This window comes from Falco cherrug, chromosome 16 (genome assembly GCF_023634085.1).
Source record: "Falco cherrug isolate bFalChe1 chromosome 16, bFalChe1.pri, whole genome shotgun sequence".
NCBI classification, from domain to species: Eukaryota; Metazoa; Chordata; class Aves; order Falconiformes; family Falconidae; genus Falco; species Falco cherrug.
In genome coordinates this window covers 7,914,140-7,931,429 of record NC_073712.1, presented here as the reverse complement: position 1 = coordinate 7,931,429, position 17,290 = coordinate 7,914,140, and the positions used below count along the sequence as shown (strand labels likewise).

At 47.2% G+C, this 17,290-nt stretch overlaps 1 protein-coding gene across 2 annotated transcripts; it reads right to left on the bottom strand.

The window, feature by feature from the left end:
* Position 1: 1 nt before the first annotated feature.
* CAMK1G (calcium/calmodulin dependent protein kinase IG) lies at positions 2 to 16,198 on the bottom strand. 2 transcript variants are annotated; one of them, XM_027816561.2, is made up of 13 exons: positions 16,021 to 16,198; positions 11,390 to 11,507; positions 8,331 to 8,459; positions 7,726 to 7,800; positions 6,842 to 6,980; positions 6,597 to 6,720; positions 5,956 to 6,031; positions 5,289 to 5,401; positions 4,171 to 4,249; positions 3,658 to 3,745; positions 2,453 to 2,880; positions 1,798 to 1,931; positions 2 to 783 (listed from the first exon to the last, which is right to left on the bottom strand). In XM_027816561.2, the coding sequence occupies exons 2-12, from the start codon at positions 11,479 to 11,481 to the stop codon at positions 1,835 to 1,837; spliced, it is 1,440 nt and encodes a 479-aa protein (XP_027672362.1). In that variant the 5' UTR covers positions 11,482 to 11,507; positions 16,021 to 16,198; the 3' UTR covers positions 2 to 783; positions 1,798 to 1,834. The 2 variants fall into 2 exon arrangements, with proteins under 2 accessions (XP_027672362.1, XP_005447154.1); XM_005447097.3 differs by having other exon boundaries at positions 1,798 to 1,928.
* Between the last annotated feature and the right edge of the window lie 1,092 nt (positions 16,199 to 17,290).

Here is a 17,290-nt window from a genome sequence, read left to right as displayed (position 1 = left end):
CAAATGTCTTGTTTGACTTCCCACCACAATTTGCTTATTTGCCAGAAAAACACCAGAGTGAGCAGGACTGCAGATGCACGGGGAATGCTTTACAAGGGACTTAACAGACCATTTCCACATCAAATTTCTGTGAATAACCAAGAGGCACTTTACAAAACAAAAGTCAGCTTTATTAAGCAAGTATTTATTGTGCAATTACAGACTTGGAAGCAGGAAACTTAGACCTTGCTGTGATTATTATCAGACATATGGAGGTTGCTAGCAGGTTGTCTCTCCTCTTGTAGCTGAAATGAGAACTGCACAGCCCGGGCAGCTGGTGGATGCTGAACTCCAGAGTGCCGAAGCCTGAGAGTAACCAAAACCCAGGGAGTGAATAGGGTGAAGACTGTAAAAATAATTGACCTGCCACTGAGTAAAACTCTACATGGCTTTGGTTTATAGGATTTACATTGTGCAGTGCACTTCTTATGCATTGGACAACTAAACAGTGTACAGAAACAAAAGCTTATAGCACTGAGCAATGTATGGATAATATACACTGAATATGCTAGCAGTAGCCTCAGACTTTGCGTTGCCTTCTCCCAGCTTTAACGATCCAGAAACACTCCAAGGTCACTGCATGGATGGATTCCTGGGACTAACGTGCTGCTTGGAACCAGTCGGTTGCTGCTTTCTGAGACGCTGCTGCCTGCCTGCTCCTGGCAGGACACAGCCTCCTTTCTTGCTTGCACTGCTGATGTCTGGCTTTGAAGTGCAGAAAAGAGTAAAACAGCCCTTCTGTTTCTGCAAGAGAGAGAAATTCTGTTGAGGATTGAACTTGTTTCACTAGACTGCTGCCTTCAGAACGTGCTCTGTTAATAAGCAGTAGCATGGGTGTTAGGGACAGCTTAGATCTCTTTGTGTGCCCTAGTTATAAAGGGTTGTTACATGTCTGATCATTGGAATGGATCTTTTTGGAGCCTATAGTAGATTTTACTTGCATTTGTCTCTTCTAGTAATCCTTTGTATATTACAGTCCCGTTCCTACAATCTCATCAGTAGGCAGTGCCATAAAATATGACAGGTAGCTCACTTTATGGAGCTTTTGTGGAGAGCTGTGCTAGCATATGCTCACCTTTGAGGAACATTCTTTATTGCAGGATCTAATAGCAATGCTTCTTACCGCTCATATATCATGTGGTACAAATGATAACAATTTAGCTAGTCCGGAATTAATCCAAGCTGTAGTCAAACAGGATTTTGAGTGTGCTCTGCTCAGCTACAAAACGAACCCCTCCATGCTCTACTCTGGTGACAAAGCACCTTCAGCTGACCTGCCTGGACCCAACCTGGGAAAGGGCACAGCCCCTCGGGCTGCAGCGATGTCCCGCCTGCGCTCAGCCGCGGGCCAGCAACCTGTTGTCAGCCCTTTGCTCATGCCCATAGCTGAGACCCAGCTGAAAAGCCCCAATACCAGCTGATGGAGCTGTTTCATTCCAGTGTGATTCCCAGTGAGTAGCTTTGAGTAATAGTAGGGTTCGATATGACAGGTCCATGCTTGGCTTCCCCGCACACATTCCTGGGGCAACCCTGTTGTAAATGTAGAAGTCAAATTCAGAATCACTGGGCTGGCCTTAATGGAGGCTGAAAGATGATTTCTTCCTTAAAAGATGTTTTAGTTAAGGCTTTTTCTGTTGCAAAAAGCCTGTAAGTCAATTTATTTCATGTACAATCACTTTGCTGTTTCTGCCTTTCCCTTTTTTATGCCATAATGGTATTAATTAAAAGCAGCTGGTGATTGGGTTGCAGATCACTTACCGCTGGCGATGTGGGGAGCCCAGTGGCTGCCTCCTTATCACATGATCAAACAGACTCCAGTTTGCCCAGTGCCACAGTGAGAAGAGTGTTTACTGGTTTTCATTGGAACAATAACTTCTGATTTGAAATGACTGCTTTGAAATGGAAGAATCGGAAAAGAAAAGAAAAAAGAGAAACAGCAATATTTACAATCATTCTCCAGGTGAACTGAAATTGTGTTTTTAATACAAAGAGCATCAGCTGCTGAAAGCAAAGCTTAGCTGGGTGCGAGTCAACACTGCAGCAAAGGCAGGGTCCAGTCGCTTGGCACCAGCTGAAAAATTGGCATCAGCAGCTTTAACCACCGGCAGTTTCAGTTTCTGGAAAGCAAATGGGCTGGAGCCACCGGAGCGTGGCAGCGGAGCCTGCTGCCTCAGCTCCCTGAAGCTTTGCCACGCTGCCTGCGCGATGTGCCTCACCTGATGCTGGTACGAGCATGGAAGACGCTTGGCTGGGCACTGCTACCTGGCCAGCCAAAGCATCTGCTTCTGTCCTTATTCCTCCCTCCTTTCTACTTCCACCTGGGCTGGCAACTTATGTGCCAAGGAACTCCTTCCCGAGATGGTTATTCCCGTACACCTCATTGGAAGTTATGGCTAATGACTGGGATACCTACTGGGATTTTGCAGATTTTTTAAGCAGCACAGTCTCGGAGCAGAAGGAGGTCTTTGTTTTCTCGTGCCCCATGCAGGCTGGACTGCAGCCACAAGAAGTTCTGGTGGGTGGGCTATAGTTATCCGGCAGGACCAGGTGGCTGCCCGCGGGCAGTGCTCCGTTCTCCGAGTGGCTTTGCAGCTTCGTCTCTGTCATTCCTGTGTCTTGCTCCAGCTGCGTGGGAGGGTTCGGGCAGCCCTGCGTGGGGACCAGGGGGAGCGATGCATCCTTGTCTTCATTTGGTGCTTCTGGCTGGGTGGCCACCATGGCTGTGTCGGGTCTGGACGCCTCTGAGACTTGTATAACCGGGGGGCTGTTTTCAGCCGCCGCATGACCGTTCATGTGGAGCTTTCTCATGTGGTGCACGACGGCCGCGGCGTTGAAGGCTTGCTGGGGAAGAAGACAAAAAGCCCACAGTGAGCACTGGGGGATGCCAGGCTGGGTGGGTGCTGCGGGCCAGCAGACTGGCCCCCTGAGGGCAATGGCTGTGTGTGGGGAGGGGGGGACAGTACTGTCCCGGTTAGCACGCACTGTCTGTTTGCACAATATGTGGGAAGTGGGATGTGCTTGTTCCTGGTGTAAACATCGTAGTTTCCACTGAGTGCAAACTGCTGATGCTTTTAAAGATTACAACCACTTCTACATGAGGAAATCGGGGGAACAGCTGTAAATTACCCCCCAGTGTGAAATGGAGACTAGAGCTGAATTTTGAACATATTTAAAATGCTATTGTACACGTGCTTCTTAATGGCATTTTTCTCTCCACCTAAATTCTGACTAAAATTCTTGATATAAATGAAGTACCAACTTATCTTTGAGGCTGAAAGGAGGAAAAGCTGGGTTAAGCTCCCTGAAAGACCTGCTGATGGAGCATCAATTTCACTCCCTCAGTATAAAGGCAATTATTTCTTTCCCCCTCCCCATTACTTTCTTGGTGAGGCCACTCCAGCGCAATGTTTGTGGCGAACCTACCAGTATGTGTTGCAGCAGGGAATATTGGTCCAAACATAGTATAAAGAGGAACCACACACAATTTTCAGGCAGCCTTTGGAGGATCTCAGCTTTTGGGTGCTTACCCACAGGGCTGAAGCCTTGCTTATTGCTAGGTGGCAGCAACTGGCGTTTGTTAGTGAAGTGGCTCTAGGCTCCCACCAGCAAACGACTTACCCTCCATTTGCTCTTTGCAAAGTTTTTCTGAATCTGAGCGCTGACAGATGGGTATATGTCACGGTGAAGGGCTGTATTTCCATTAATCCTGCAGATGGGGAGAGAAGAAAATGGGCTCGTAGGCAGATGGCATTTGTAAGGCATTCCGCATTCTGGAGGCAACTAACTGCTTTGTACGTTCAATCAGCAATAATTAAACCCAAAGGAAAAACAGCAACAAAATGTAACACAAACACACACTTCAAAGCTTGGAAAAGCTTGGGATGGGATTTCTTCTTTGCCTCTGTTTATGGAGGCAAATATGCACAAATTGCATCTTTAATTATTCATCATTTTCTTTCTTTGCACACAAAAAAGGAACACCCAGGGCCACGCGGGGGCAGGTGGTGACGTTAATAAGGGGGGCTGGGGAGACACCCCTGTTCGCAGCTACCACCGAGGACACGGAGCCCGATGCGGAGGCTGGTAAATCCCCGAGGCCACCAGCTACTGCCGGGGCCCCGGTCCCCTCACCATGGGTGCCGCAGGGCTTCTTCACAGGTAAACCTCTTGTTTGGGTTTTTCTCCAGTAAGTGTCTGATGAAATCCTTGGCTGTGTGGGAGGGGAGGAGAAGCAGAGAGAAAAGGTTATTTCGTCCGTGTTCCGAGGTGCGATCCTAACAGACGGGGCAAACGCTAGTGCATAAACATCGCAAGGGTCAGCCCCGGGAAGGAGGTGTTGGTACAGCTTCATCACTCCATTAAAGGGAGATTTTTGTAGTGAAGGGCTCCAGATGAAAAAATGTTAGCCAGGGATGTACCAAACTTCACACTTAGATTATGTGAATTTGAGATGAATCATTCAGCTAAAGAGTAACTCTAAAACCCATAAGACACTGCAAACTGAGCAGATGTAGAAGTTGCTTTAAAGAGCACCTACATCCCTCCTTTTTAAAAAAATCTTGTTTTCTTTTTTTGAAAGGAGGGTTGTGGTGTTTGTTAATAAGTCCTAACAAACCTCCTGCTAGTTTTGTTTGTATGTACAAAAGATTGATGTTCAAAATACGCTGCTAAGATGCTGGCTTCAGTAAACTCGGTGCAGGCGAGCTCCACAAGCAGATTAGTCTGGTGGAAGTGTGCAGTGGTGGCTGACACGGCTCGCTGCGTTGCTGCAAGAAAGTGTGATTTGATGGGAAGACAAGCAAAGGGGAAGAGAAAAAACCCCAGAAAAATAAGGTTACCCGCCCTGGAGTTCCTCTAATTCTAAGGGAAACCTAAGCCCACTCTGAGGTCACTTATCATTTCTGAAAAACTGGGTTATGTTTAAGAGAGGCTTCAGCCGAGGATGCTGCATTACAGGCAGGTTGCAAAGTACCCCAAGCTCTGCCAGTGCAGCCTGGCTTTGGTGTCATCCCCCCACTACCGCAGTGCCAGGAGCCTCTGCAACCGATTCCCATGGCTGGGGGGGTTGCTGCTGTGTGGGTGACTCAGTTCAGTGATTCATCCTTTCCCATCCCTGCCGAAGCAAGCGAAGGGCGTTCGGGGGGTGTCCGGGGTGTGTGGGGGCTGGTGCAGGCTCGTGCCCACAGGTCACTGGGCTCTGGGTGGCAGCTTGTGGGGGGAGCGCAGGGCTTTACCTGATGGAGCTTTACCTGACTCGGAGATATCATCCCAAAACGGAGACTCGAACTCATAGTAGCCTTCCTTAATCTTTTCAAACAGTTTGGATTCGGTCTCTTCGTAGAAAGGAGGATACCCGCACAGCCTGGAAGAGCAGAAAGCAGCGGTGCTTCAGCACTGCTGCCCGCATCTGCACGGCCACGCTGGGCACGCGCGGGCAGCACGAGTGAGTGAGCAACAGAGGTGGCTGCTCTATCCATCCATCTGTCCTCACAGCTAAGCATATCGGTAAAGCTGCAGAAAAGAGTTAAAAACTTAACTACAGCAGCGAAAGGACAAAGCCACAGCTGGTACATAGCTGCGTGGTGTGGGAGGAAATGAAACAAAAAGTATCGAGGGAGACTGAATGATATTTGTAGGCAACTGAAAAAAAATCCAAAGCATAGGATGAGGCACATAATGGAGGAGATGTGATTCCTTTCATCTCTGCTCCAGTACTTGATTCCCCACATCCCTTTCATTTCTATAGTCTAGTGAATCTGTGCAAAGGCAGAATAGAGCGCTGCTGTATTTCCGCAGCAAAATGGGAGGTCTGGTATCACCTCCACTTGCACCACTGCTCTGCAGAGGTGTATGAAGCGATGAAGGAGTTGGGAAGCTCATGGAAAAATAATTGGGATGCTGCTTGCTCTTACTCACAGGATGTAGGTGATGACCCCGATGGACCAGCAGTCTACGGCTTTGCTGTATGGTTTCTGGGCAAGGACTTCAGGAGCTGCAGAACAGCAAAACCAAATGAAAATTCTGAGCAATAATAAATTATCCAATAGTGGGAAAAGCAGTAGCTTCTTGTACACTCGGCCTCTGAGGTGCCAGTGCAAAGAAACAGCCAGTAAGAGCCCTATTTACCAGTTGGATTGGTCTGTGCTTTTTGTATCTATTTTGTGCCATTGAATAGAAAGAACAACGGACAATTTCTGCCTGCATCCTGAGGTTTTAACCAGTAAGCTGTGGGTGAAGCCAATGCAGTCTGGTGGACGTGAAGCAAAATCCTATTGTGTTAAAATTATTTCCGTAATTGTTTGATAAATGCATGACTAACACTGAAATATATGGCTTTGAAAGTTATCTTTTTCTTTGTACTTTTAAACATTCTGAGATTTTTCAGTCTCTACCCTCATTTGTAATGCAGTCTTTTACGTGGGCCATGCAGTGCATCTGTGGGTAACATGTTGTTAATGTAATTATATATTCTTTTCCTTTCTTCTAGGCAATGCACTGTATGTGCGCAACCTTTTTTCCAGACAGTCCACTGGCACGAGCCCACTCCTGGTCCTTACCAACGTATCCCGGAGTCCCACAGGCAGTGGACATGATGCCGTTCTGTTCCATTTTAGACAAGCCAAAATCCGTGATCATGATTTTGGAGTTCTCTTCAGGAGTAAGGTAAAGAAGGTTTTCAGGCTGTGAATGCAGAGCGGTCAGAGGTTGAAATTTATGGTAGAAAAATGGAAAGGAACAACAGAAAGTCGTGGGGCAGAGCAGGCAAAGCCTGCAGTCACGCCAGCTCCCCGAGAGGTCCCACCTTCAGGTCACGGTGAACTATTCCGTTTTCATGGAGGTACTTCACTGCTGTCAGGACCTGGTGGATCACCACACTTGCATCTTTCTCAGTGTAAACTCCTCGTTCCAAAATTCGGTCGAACAGCTCTCCCCCGGATACCCTATGGAAATGGTAGTTCAGAAAGAAAAAAAATTTAAACAAAGCTAATCATACTTTTGTGTTAAGCAAGCTAACCTTCTGGTCATTTTACAACTCCACCTCTAGCAAAACTGTTCCTTGGGCAGCAGTTTTTGTGAGGCTGAGGCTGATGGAAGCTCTTGAGTGCAATTTCAGGGTGCCAGTAAGCGGGACTGGTGAGCCCAGGGGATTTGGTTAAGGGCACGAGGCACCTCCCGGCAGGTCTGACCGCAGGCATCCTGCTCTGCCTCCAGGCTCTGGTCCACGGATATATGTTTTTATGTGATTGTTTCCTTTAGCTAAATTTGCAAGCTAGCAGTAGCAGCCGGGTGCTCAGAGCTGATGCCCGCAGCAAGCTGCTTTCTCTGTAGCTGACATGTTGCCCATTTTCATTTCTAGAAACCCTGCATGGCACAGCTTTAATTAGAAATACTTCTGTCTCTGCCCTGCTAAACTGTGATGAATTAATTTGCATAAATAGATCCTCATCTTGGTTTAGAAACTTGCTGCTAAAATGAGCATGGGCCAAGGCAGTATGAGAAGTGTCCAGGTTAGTTCAAACCACGCGGCTCTCGCCTGGTGAGTGAGGGGTGCTTGAATCGCTCCTGTGCGTGCAACTTTTACGTGTGAGGGACTCCTGTGTGTAGGGGCAGAAAGGCAGTGCATCGCCCTCGTCCTGCCACTCCTTCCTCTGTGGCCTGCAAAGAAGTGGCTCTGCTGATACTTACAGCTGCATGACCAGGTAGAAGTGGGTTGTGCTCTCATAAATATCTTCTAAAGTCACGATGTTTTCATGCTTTATTCTGCAAAGATAAATGTGGGTCAGAAACAAACCTGGCAAGGACGAAGGTGGCTTTTCAAGTGGAGAATCCAACAGTCCTCTTGCTTTAATTGCCAGTGAAAGTTCACTGGGTTGTTCTGTGGCTGATCTCCCTCACCCTGCGTGGCAGAGGATCGTTGATGTGACTGCAAACTCCCTTTGGAGCACCAGGCACCAAAGCGGAGGACCAGACCCTTTGTTTCTAACAGCTGCCTGCTCTGCGTCAGGTGCGTTTCTTGGACTGCAACAGCGTTTGCTCTGTCCCTCCTTCCCCTGCGTCTGCTCTGCTTCATCTATTTCCTTCCACAGATCTGGGGCAGCACGGCTGTGTTGGGGTTACAAACCCAGCCAAGGAATGATGGAAGAAACTTTACTAATCTACTAATTCACAGTAATCTTTATATATTCTTTTAAAAAGAAAGACTTATTTCTTTATCTTATTCTTACTGTAGAGCCACACGTTTTAGGAAGGGACATTTGTTCTACTTTACGTTACAATGTCTACGTACTCACTTTTTCAACACTGCTATTTCGTTCTCCAAGCTGCTATCCCTTGTGAGAGGAGACTTCTTGATGCATTTCAGAGCAAAGAGCTTGCCAGTGCTTCTTTGCTTCACTAGGAAAACTTCTGAAAAGGCACCTCTGCAGAGAGCAGAAGAAGTTGTACTTCAGTATATGCTGCTGCTGTGAATAGGAAGGATACTCACAGAGAGAAAGAGGAAATAGCAAGAAAGAACAATACGGTACTCATTTAACTCTAAGTGGATGCTGGTTGTAAAGCTAGAACTGCATCTCCAGCAGCCCTGAACTTAGGATATTCAATGCAAGATTATGCAATATGTAGAAAAAAAAAAAGCCAGCCACAGTTTTCTCTGTTTGTAGAGAAAAGATTATTATTGCTTAATTCATCATGAAGCTATGTTGAGGCGGTGGACAAAAAAGACCCCTGCAATGAAATGAAATCGCATCCTTCAGCACTGCCTCAGTCAAGAGTTTTACCCCGGCCTGTGCCAGGCTGTGGGTGAGCTTTGGTGCTGCCCAGTCCAGGGCACACCCGGGGGCGGGGGGGGGCAGGCAGATGGCAAATGTGGTTTCAGCGTTCAGGGATGCTATTGCAGCAAACCCAATAAACAAGGGCAGTGCCTCGGGGGTGCAGGAGGAGGCTCCGTCACAGAATCATTTAGGTTGCAAAAGACATTTAAGACCGGCGAGTCAAACCGTCCTCCCCGCAGGTCCGGTACCGCGGCTCACAGCTCGCTGCTGCTCCAGGAATTGTGCGCTTGAACCCATTGGGACGGGGGCGGATTTTCCTGGGGGAAGCGTGAGCCCAGCCGAGGGGCTGTATCCATAGCCACCTCGTGCTGGGGTGGTCTGCAGCTCGGCTGCCCACTGGGGTTAGCAACCCCCCCGTGGAAAGGTCTCAACAGCCTCCACTCTAAGAGGGACAAATTCCTGCTTAATACAAATTGTGTTTCCTCGGAGTCCCCATCGGCTTAGAGCCGTCCTTCACTTTCCCTGGTCAGCGTCGCCCTGAGGACTGAGATAGCCAAACTGCAGTGAGGAGAGCCCAGTTAAACTGCAGTTTGGGTATATCAGCCAATGTTCTGTATATCCAAAGTGCAAAACAACTGGATAACCTCAGTTAATATTCTAATTCGTCATCTGCTGTGTTTTCCTTTCTGCAGACACTGCTCGTACCATTAGTGACAAAGTGACAATGAGTGTCATGTACGTTCCTGATAAGGGTTCAGCCCAGTGCAGCGATGAGCAGGTATTTATAACATGTCTAAAGCTCACAATCCTGTTAAAGGTTTGTCTTGGGCAGCTGAACACTTGTCCTGGGGTAGTGACAGTGCATACTTTGCCAGGTCAGTCCTCAATAATCCTTATCAAATGAGCAACAGATTAATTGATGGCAGTTAAATGGAACTTGCCACTGAGTCTGCAAAGCCCTGCAGGGAGCCGGAGGGCAGAGCGAGGAAGGTGAGCGCGGAGAAAGCACCTTCTTGGTTGGGAAGCTATTGCAGCAAACCCAATACGCAAGGGCAGAAACCCTCTGTCTCCTGTAACCCCCTACACAAAGAATGCAGCACGCTGTGCCGAGGGATGGGCTGAGCACGGAGCTGTACCCATCTGGCATGCGGCGCTTTGCTCGGGTGCCTTCGTTAGCAAGTGGCAGCCGGCGGTGACGCAGGGGGCTCCTCCTCCTCCTGTGGGCCCTTGGGTGCTGCCAAAACAATGTGCAAGACCACTGGGGTTGCAGGGAACTCGGCTGTGCCAGGACTGGTTCCTAGCAAGGACCCCCCCTGCTGAAACCAACAAAAAGCCCCATAGATTTTTGGGAAAGCGTTCCAACAAATTAATTAGAATCTTCACATCGCTCTGTAAATGATATGTAATAGTCTTCTCTCTTCTGGCCCAAAAAGCAGGTGGTGTTGGGAGCTTTTCCTTGTGTCACACATTTTTCTCCTTTCATCGATATAAAGTCTGAAGGCTGTTTCATGGAAATGCCTTTTAAGTTCCCGAGAGCATTCAGGGAATAGACAGGGACGTCCTTGCTAAGGTCCCTAATCCAACAGCTGTGGGTGCTGGGGGAAGGCGATGGTAAGTTACCAGGTAGTTTTAGGTCCTGGATCTTCATTTATGTTCTTCAGCTAGCTGAAGTGGTGCATGTGGAAAAAATCCCAATTTCTAATGCTAAATTTTCCTATTAATGTAATAGTAGGAAATGAACAACCTACAAATCAGATGCTGGGGCATCTGTTCTATGTATCTGTCCCAAACAGTTTATAATAATTATACCCCTTATTAAAAAATGATAAATCAACAAGTTGACTAGGAGAGAACAAAGCTTTTTCTAATCTCATTTCTTTAGAGAAGGCTGCTGGATAATTCAACTGATTTCTGAGGCTGACCAGGAACATGATAATTTAAAATGTTGCTGAGCTCTGGGGTAGCTGTGTTTTGGGAGCTTTGTTGTGGTTTCTGAAGTCACAGAAAATTTGGCTGTGACAGAACTTGCTGGTGGAGGTAATTCAATTCCTCCTTCACCACCTTGGAAATGTTTCCTTATCTCATCCGCATGAATAGGCAAATTAAGCCGTTAGCCTACAGAGAAGTATTGTATAACTTGAACATCCTTTTTCTTGTTTCATCCCTCAACTGAGTCAGAGTTGAGAGGCTAAATATATGACTTATTGTTACAATACCTCTCTCTGAGCCATCCCTTGACCTTGCTTGACCTTGCGGCAGCAGCAGACCAGTGTGCTCAGTGGGAAAAGACCAAAACTTAATGAAGCTGCTGTTCAGGCTTAGTGGGAAAGGAGGAGAGGGCAGAGCTGACCGGGAGCCTGGGGCTGGTGGGGAAGTTGCTGCTTCGGTGCTGCTTGGCAGGCGTAAGCCATGAATCAGAGCATCAGCAGCAACCGTGCAGCAGTGACGGGGCACCCCCACACACACCTGGAGACTGGGGTTTGTCTCGGAGGGAGCTGCGTTCTTGGGACATTGGCCAGTGCCAGATGGGAGCCGCTGTCTAGAGGTGGCTCTGCCTGGGAAGCAGCTGCGGTACTTACGATCCCAGGGCCTCCATGAAAATGAATGTTTTTCGGATGTTGCTCGTCTGTTTCTTCCAGGAGCTGCTGTCGTCCTCTTCCTTGCGACCCATCTCCTCCAGAGTGGAAGCAGGGAACGCTGTGAGGAAGAGGAAGAGGAGTGGTGACTGATGTGGCAGGTGCTCGCACGAAGAAGACGACTACCCAGGAGCTAGCTGGATTCAGGATCCCGTGAATGGCTTTTGCTTGGTCAGAGGAGTCGGACTTTTCAAGCATGTGAAATTTTGTGCTGCTTTTTCTACTCACAACTGTTTGTGCTGCACGTGCCCTTGACGGTGTGTCCCGCTTCAGCCATCAGTGCAGCATAATACCAGATCAGCTGGGTAGGAGCTGGTGGCCATATGGTAATACTTTCTTGTCAGTATACTCATTTAGCGCGTGTTGGCAATTACAAATGTTTATATTGTGCTTCATATTTAGTGGTTAAAAAAACCCTTCTTGAAAAGTTGCTAATTTTACCTACAGCATCTATGACTTAATGGATTAAAAGTTAGGTGCAAATAGCAATGGAGATGGATTATAGTTGAGCTGCTTTGTTGCTCAAATAATAAATAGTTTAAAGAGCTCATGACTGCAGGGAGGGGAATTGATAGAAAACGTTTTGTTGATCTGTCTTGTGCAGTTTGTGCTGCTGTCATCTTTAATTTTTGTTAATTGACAGATTGCTTTTGCTCTGAGTCATAACCTTCCCATTGCCTTTTTCTGGCAGGGCTGCAATGCCAGGGTGCTGGCTGGTGGGAGAGCGCCGGCGAGGCGAGGGGGTGCCCAGCCTTTAGTGTCCTGCCCTGCTGGTGCATCTCTGTGCTGCAGACGGGGAGCAAGCAGTGCCAGCGTGCAGGGGGTGGCGAGAGCAGCTTCCAGAAAATTCAGCTTTCTGGAGTCACCCAGCTCTGCGGGGCGGCAGCTGAGCTCATCTCGGCGTTGGAGGACAGAGCTGCAGGACATCTGGTTTGTCGGTAAATGCAGCCGTGGGACTCCCGGCTGATCCACATGTCCGAAACATGCACCGCCGCTCACGGGCAGCTTGCCCTTGGTCAGGTCCGGGTCCCCCACCTCCCCCCCACCCCCACTAAGCTCTTTAGATGCGGGCTGGGCAGCCCCGCTGTAATGCAGAAAGTGACACTGTCAGCCCAGGGGGAGCTCATCGGGACGGTGGGAGAATTAGAGCTTGCACAAGGTCTGGGAGGTGTGAAATGTTATACAAACATCTAAGCCCCATTAATAAGATCAGATCTAACATTACAGAACTGGAAGTACACTGGAAGGTGAGAAAGAAGCCCTCAGGCTAGAAAAAAATAATAATAAAAAGAAGTGGCTTGTCTACACTATCGGGATACAAAAGAAATGGGCTGAAAATATCCCCAGGCAGCAGGGGCTTGGGTGCTGATGGCAGCACGCTCAGCACATGGAGCAGCCCCTTGGTATGTGGAGCATCGCACTCCCTGAGAGCAGGAACGCCTGCCCCAAAGCCTATGAGATACAGCCGAGCCTTTGAAAGATAAAGCCCTTTTTTTTTTTTTTTGTGTAAAAATAAGTGTTTGGAAGAGGCAGAAGTATTAAAGCAGAGAAAAAGCTGAAAGATCGTGTGTCATGACAGACATGTTAGATACTGAATTCCTCCTGAACCTAGTTTATTTCCTTAATTAGCACAGTTTCAGGGTTTTAAGCTCCTTGACACAATTTTTTAAAGGTTAATTTAACATTATTGAAAACAAAATTGGCTCACTTGTAAACAGTTGAAGGCTTCAGTCCATAAAATCACCAAAGGCCAGGGTACACCTGATCTTTATTTACCTTCTGGTTTCTGATGCATGTGTAACTCCTAGAAATACAGCTCCTTATCAAAACCAGCCATACGCTGCTGTTTAGGATCTGTGAAGATCAAAAGTTCTTCACAAAAATGCCCATGAGTTAGTAGAAACATTTCTGCTGGTATTTTGAGCCCCCAAATGAAGCTTTCTTTCGCAGTCATCCACCCATCCCAAATCTCTACAGATCTGGAATGTCAAAAAAAGAGAACTTTCAGCAGAGACATGCAGCTGCCGGTGGAAGGTGAGTTTCACCCACTTTAAATAAATACCAAATGTATGATGCCAGTACGGTGTTGAATGATGGGTAAAATTCAGATGACCTCTCTGAGGTCTTTCCAAGCCTACTGTCAAACAAAGAATACGAACTAAAAAAACAGAAAAAAACCAAACCCAAAACCCAAGTAGGTCGGCCTGGCCCCAGGGACAAACGGTATTTTAGTCTCCGTTCCCATGCAGCTCGGCTGGCACAAGGTCTTTGGGGCAGCCCGAGAGTGGCGGGGAGCAGAGATCCCTCCTGGGGAGGCTGGACCATGCTGGCAGCCCCAGGCAGAGGTGGCTGTGTGCCCCCCAGCAGAAGGGGACAGTGGAGCCACGGACACCCACTTCTGTGAATTTGGCCCATTGGAGCACGTGTCAAATTTGCCCAACATTTGCTCATTGAAGCTTGATTCCCTGAGTATTTTCATGTTTAATTCTTTGTGAATTCAAGTTTCTTTTTTAAAAAGGATTTTGCTTCCATAGGAAGGTAGTACCGTGTTTTCTTTAGCCTCCTGTGAATCATCTGTTCATCTTATAGTTCCTCCTTCTGCCACTCTCTGCGTACGGCAGTTGGTTTTGCTGCTGGCTGCAGGGAAGGCTGGATGAATAGCTCTGACTCCCTACACGTGTATTTGATTTCCTGCTTTCTCAGTTTCCCTGTGCCATCATGAGCAACTCATCTCCTGCCTCCCCTCGCCTTCCTGTGAGGAAGGGGGATAAACGCTGCTATTTTGAGAGCAAAATAACGAAATGTTTGAATTGCCCAAAATGAAAAGCTGCATATGTGCTGGGGTGATGAATGCTTGCCCACCTTCCTCCTTCCTCCTACTGGGTCACGTTCTTCTCAATACTTTTTCCTCTTTTGATACACGAGAGAGTGTTTGTAGAGGGGCTTGATGCAGGATGCAAGGGCCTCGGTCCAGCCACGATTACGGGCTGATGAGACCCGTGACTTTCCTGATGCAGGCTCCGGGAACTCCTCTGACTTTCTCTCTCAATCTAGTTAAGCCACTTGTTGCACCTCACAGCAGTTTGTGAGAAGGTAACGTTTGATTTATTTGTTGTCTGGTTTTGGTTATCTATTCAGGCACTGGCTCAGCAATGCCCTGACCTTTCTCAGTGCTAGTACACAGCATATGGGTACGTGGGGTTCAACGTATCTGCTCGCTTAGCTGAAGAAACTTTACTTTCCACAGGAATAGAAAACATCATAACAAAAGTTGGGCAAACAGACTCTGTGCTTGGGTGAGCAGGTTCTCCTGCCATATGATGTGTCTGTCTGTGCGCTTCCATCACGCTCCTGACATACATTTTTGTCAGATCCATCCTGACACCCCGTTCACATCTGCATCACCCCTGGATTGGTGGGCATGTCTGCCAGCCACAGCAGTGGGATGCACGGACAGAGTGCACCCAGTATGCACTTGAAAAATGCATCATTTTAAACACCTAATCTAGAGAAGGGTCCGTGTTTGCCCTTTTGCCCGTTTACCTTTTGATAGTGCAGGAACAGCGGTGTGTTAAGATTACATAATAAAATGGAATTAATGTAGGTAAAGACCTTTGGAGATTAAAATGAAGTACATAACATTGCTTTAATTTGTTTAGCTTCCCTCTTTCCCATCATAACAAATTAAGCAATATACAGGACTCCAGTCTGATTGAGTATGTGCTGAAGGTAGTAAATAGTTTCAATATTAATGTCTAACCTTTGGGCCCTTCTACAGACTGAGTCAATAAATGTGACTGCTGCTATACTCTGTTTGATCCAGCAAATGACACATCATTGCTTAGAATGTAATGAATGTTATTATGACCTTGCTTAAATATTTTCTGAAGAAATTTGTTCCGCTTTCACATCTCACAGTAACAAATCCATCTGCAGACAGACACTCAGCTTCTGAATGGATATACTGCATTAGCAAAATTGTTGTAAGACATGATTAATAGTCTTGTGACAAAGTTACATGTGGAGGGGGAAGATACATGCTGCTTTCATGGTTTTGCCTTTAGAATTAGAAAGAAGTTTACAGAAAAAAAGTCAAAGGGCTTTGGTTTAAAAAAGAACACCAAAACAAGCAATCTGCATGTGAATGAATGAACTGCCAGGCCAGCCTCTGTGTTCAGGGACAAAAGAACAAGAAATTGGAAACATGAGCTTGCTCTTAGAAACAAACCCAGGTTAAACACTCTGTCGATTCAAAAGCAGTGTGTTAACTTAGCAGTCCTTGACGAACACTTACAAAATCACAATTTTCATTATAAACGTTTCAGATTCCTTACAATACCTTTGAAGTAAAACGTCAGAAGGCAGCTTTCTATGAAATTGCTAAATATAGCACGAGAGCTGGAGGATACTAGACTAACAGCCTGTGCAGGGAAGTCCTCCAGCATTTTCCTGTTACAAGACAAAAATCGATTTAAAAACCCAAACCAAACAGGTTAGCCAGCATCCCACCTGCTTCACTGCACAGAACAGACAGGAAAAGCGAACGGCTATGAAGGAAATAACGTTTTGCTTACCCAAGTCAGCACAAAGCGAGCAACTCCCGTCCGCTGCTGCTCCGGCTCAGCTCCCGCGGTCTGCGGGGATTAGAGCCCCCAGCTCAGCGCAGCGGGAGGAGGGATGGCTGCACCGTGGTGCTGGTGCTGGTAACCAGGCAGCACCCCACACCCCACGGGGAGCAAATCCACCAGCACGAGCTGCCTGTGGGTGTGCGTGTGCGTGCACGTCGCCGCTGCCGGCAGCAATGGGGCACGGTGGGCAGCGGCAGCCGCGCCCCGCGCGCGCCGAGTTGGGTATTGAAATGTTCCTGGGTGGAATGCAAATATAATTTGCTTTAATCAAACAAATGGCTTCTTGGTATTTAAAAAAAAACAAACCACCCACCCTGTTTTCTTTTGTGTGGTGTTGGGAGATCGCTGGGGCTGCACAGTGTGGAGCGGGACAGTTTCCCACTGGGATGCTCTGGCACCCCAGCCCTCCCATCCCCAACACGGGGATGGCGATGCTCTCCACCATTTTTAGATAGTACGAAACCATGGGGAAAAATCATTGCAGCAGAGATTAATCTCCATCACCAGAGTTCTGGACTATTTTCAACCATACAATGGGTTTATTTTGACTTTCCCAAACTCTGTGTGTGTGCCTTCCCAAGAAGCACGGCACATATGAATATAGGAAATATTCATAATTCTTTGAATCTTTTATATAGTGTAGGATTTTTAGAGATGGCAATAACAGCTTTACTGACTGCACTCTCAGTTGATTTACACTGCCATCTAGAATAATGCATGAAAAAAGTGCATATCACTGCGAAGTTTAGTTTTATATGAGGAATAAATCAACTCTGAGGCAATGCTAGAAAATCACATTATTTTTCTTAAGATTTTTTTCTTCAGCAACTTAGTTCCAAGGCAAAGGCTGCTTGGTATTCTTCATTTCTTTGTTGGCCAGGCTCTGTCACTGTGAACTTCATAGTGTTAAGGATTTTGGTCAGAATTTCTGGATGGGGATTTGAATGCTAAGGTTTTCTTTAGTGCTAGGTTTCAGTGGAATTTGCATTGATCTGATCTTGAAATCCATGTAAAGCTTCACCTATTCCTCCCTTCAATGTCTTCCATGAGGCAGCACCACAAGCTGTTGCGTGTCCTCGGCCGTAGCTCCTCCTGCGTCCCGCTGCTGGCATCCTGGGGGAGACACCAAAATCAGAGTGACTTGAGGTCATTTATTAGGCTATATATACACTGTACATATAGATATAGGCCCTATAGATATGTGGGCGTAAACATG

Bases quoted from the DNA above. Each gene is read 5' to 3' on its own strand.
- CAMK1G (XM_027816561.2), bottom strand. From the start codon at position 11,481: ATGGGTCGCAAGGAAGAGGACGACAGCAGCTCCTGGAAGAAACAGACG. The intron at 8,460-11,389 runs GTAAGTACCGCA...TGCTCTCTGCAG, and splicing joins TTCATGGAGGCCCTGGGATC to AGGTGCCTTTTCAGAAGTTT. The intron at 7,801-8,330 runs GTGAGTACGTAG...TTATCTTTGCAG, and splicing joins GAAATAGCAGTGTTGAAAAA to AATAAAGCATGAAAACATCG.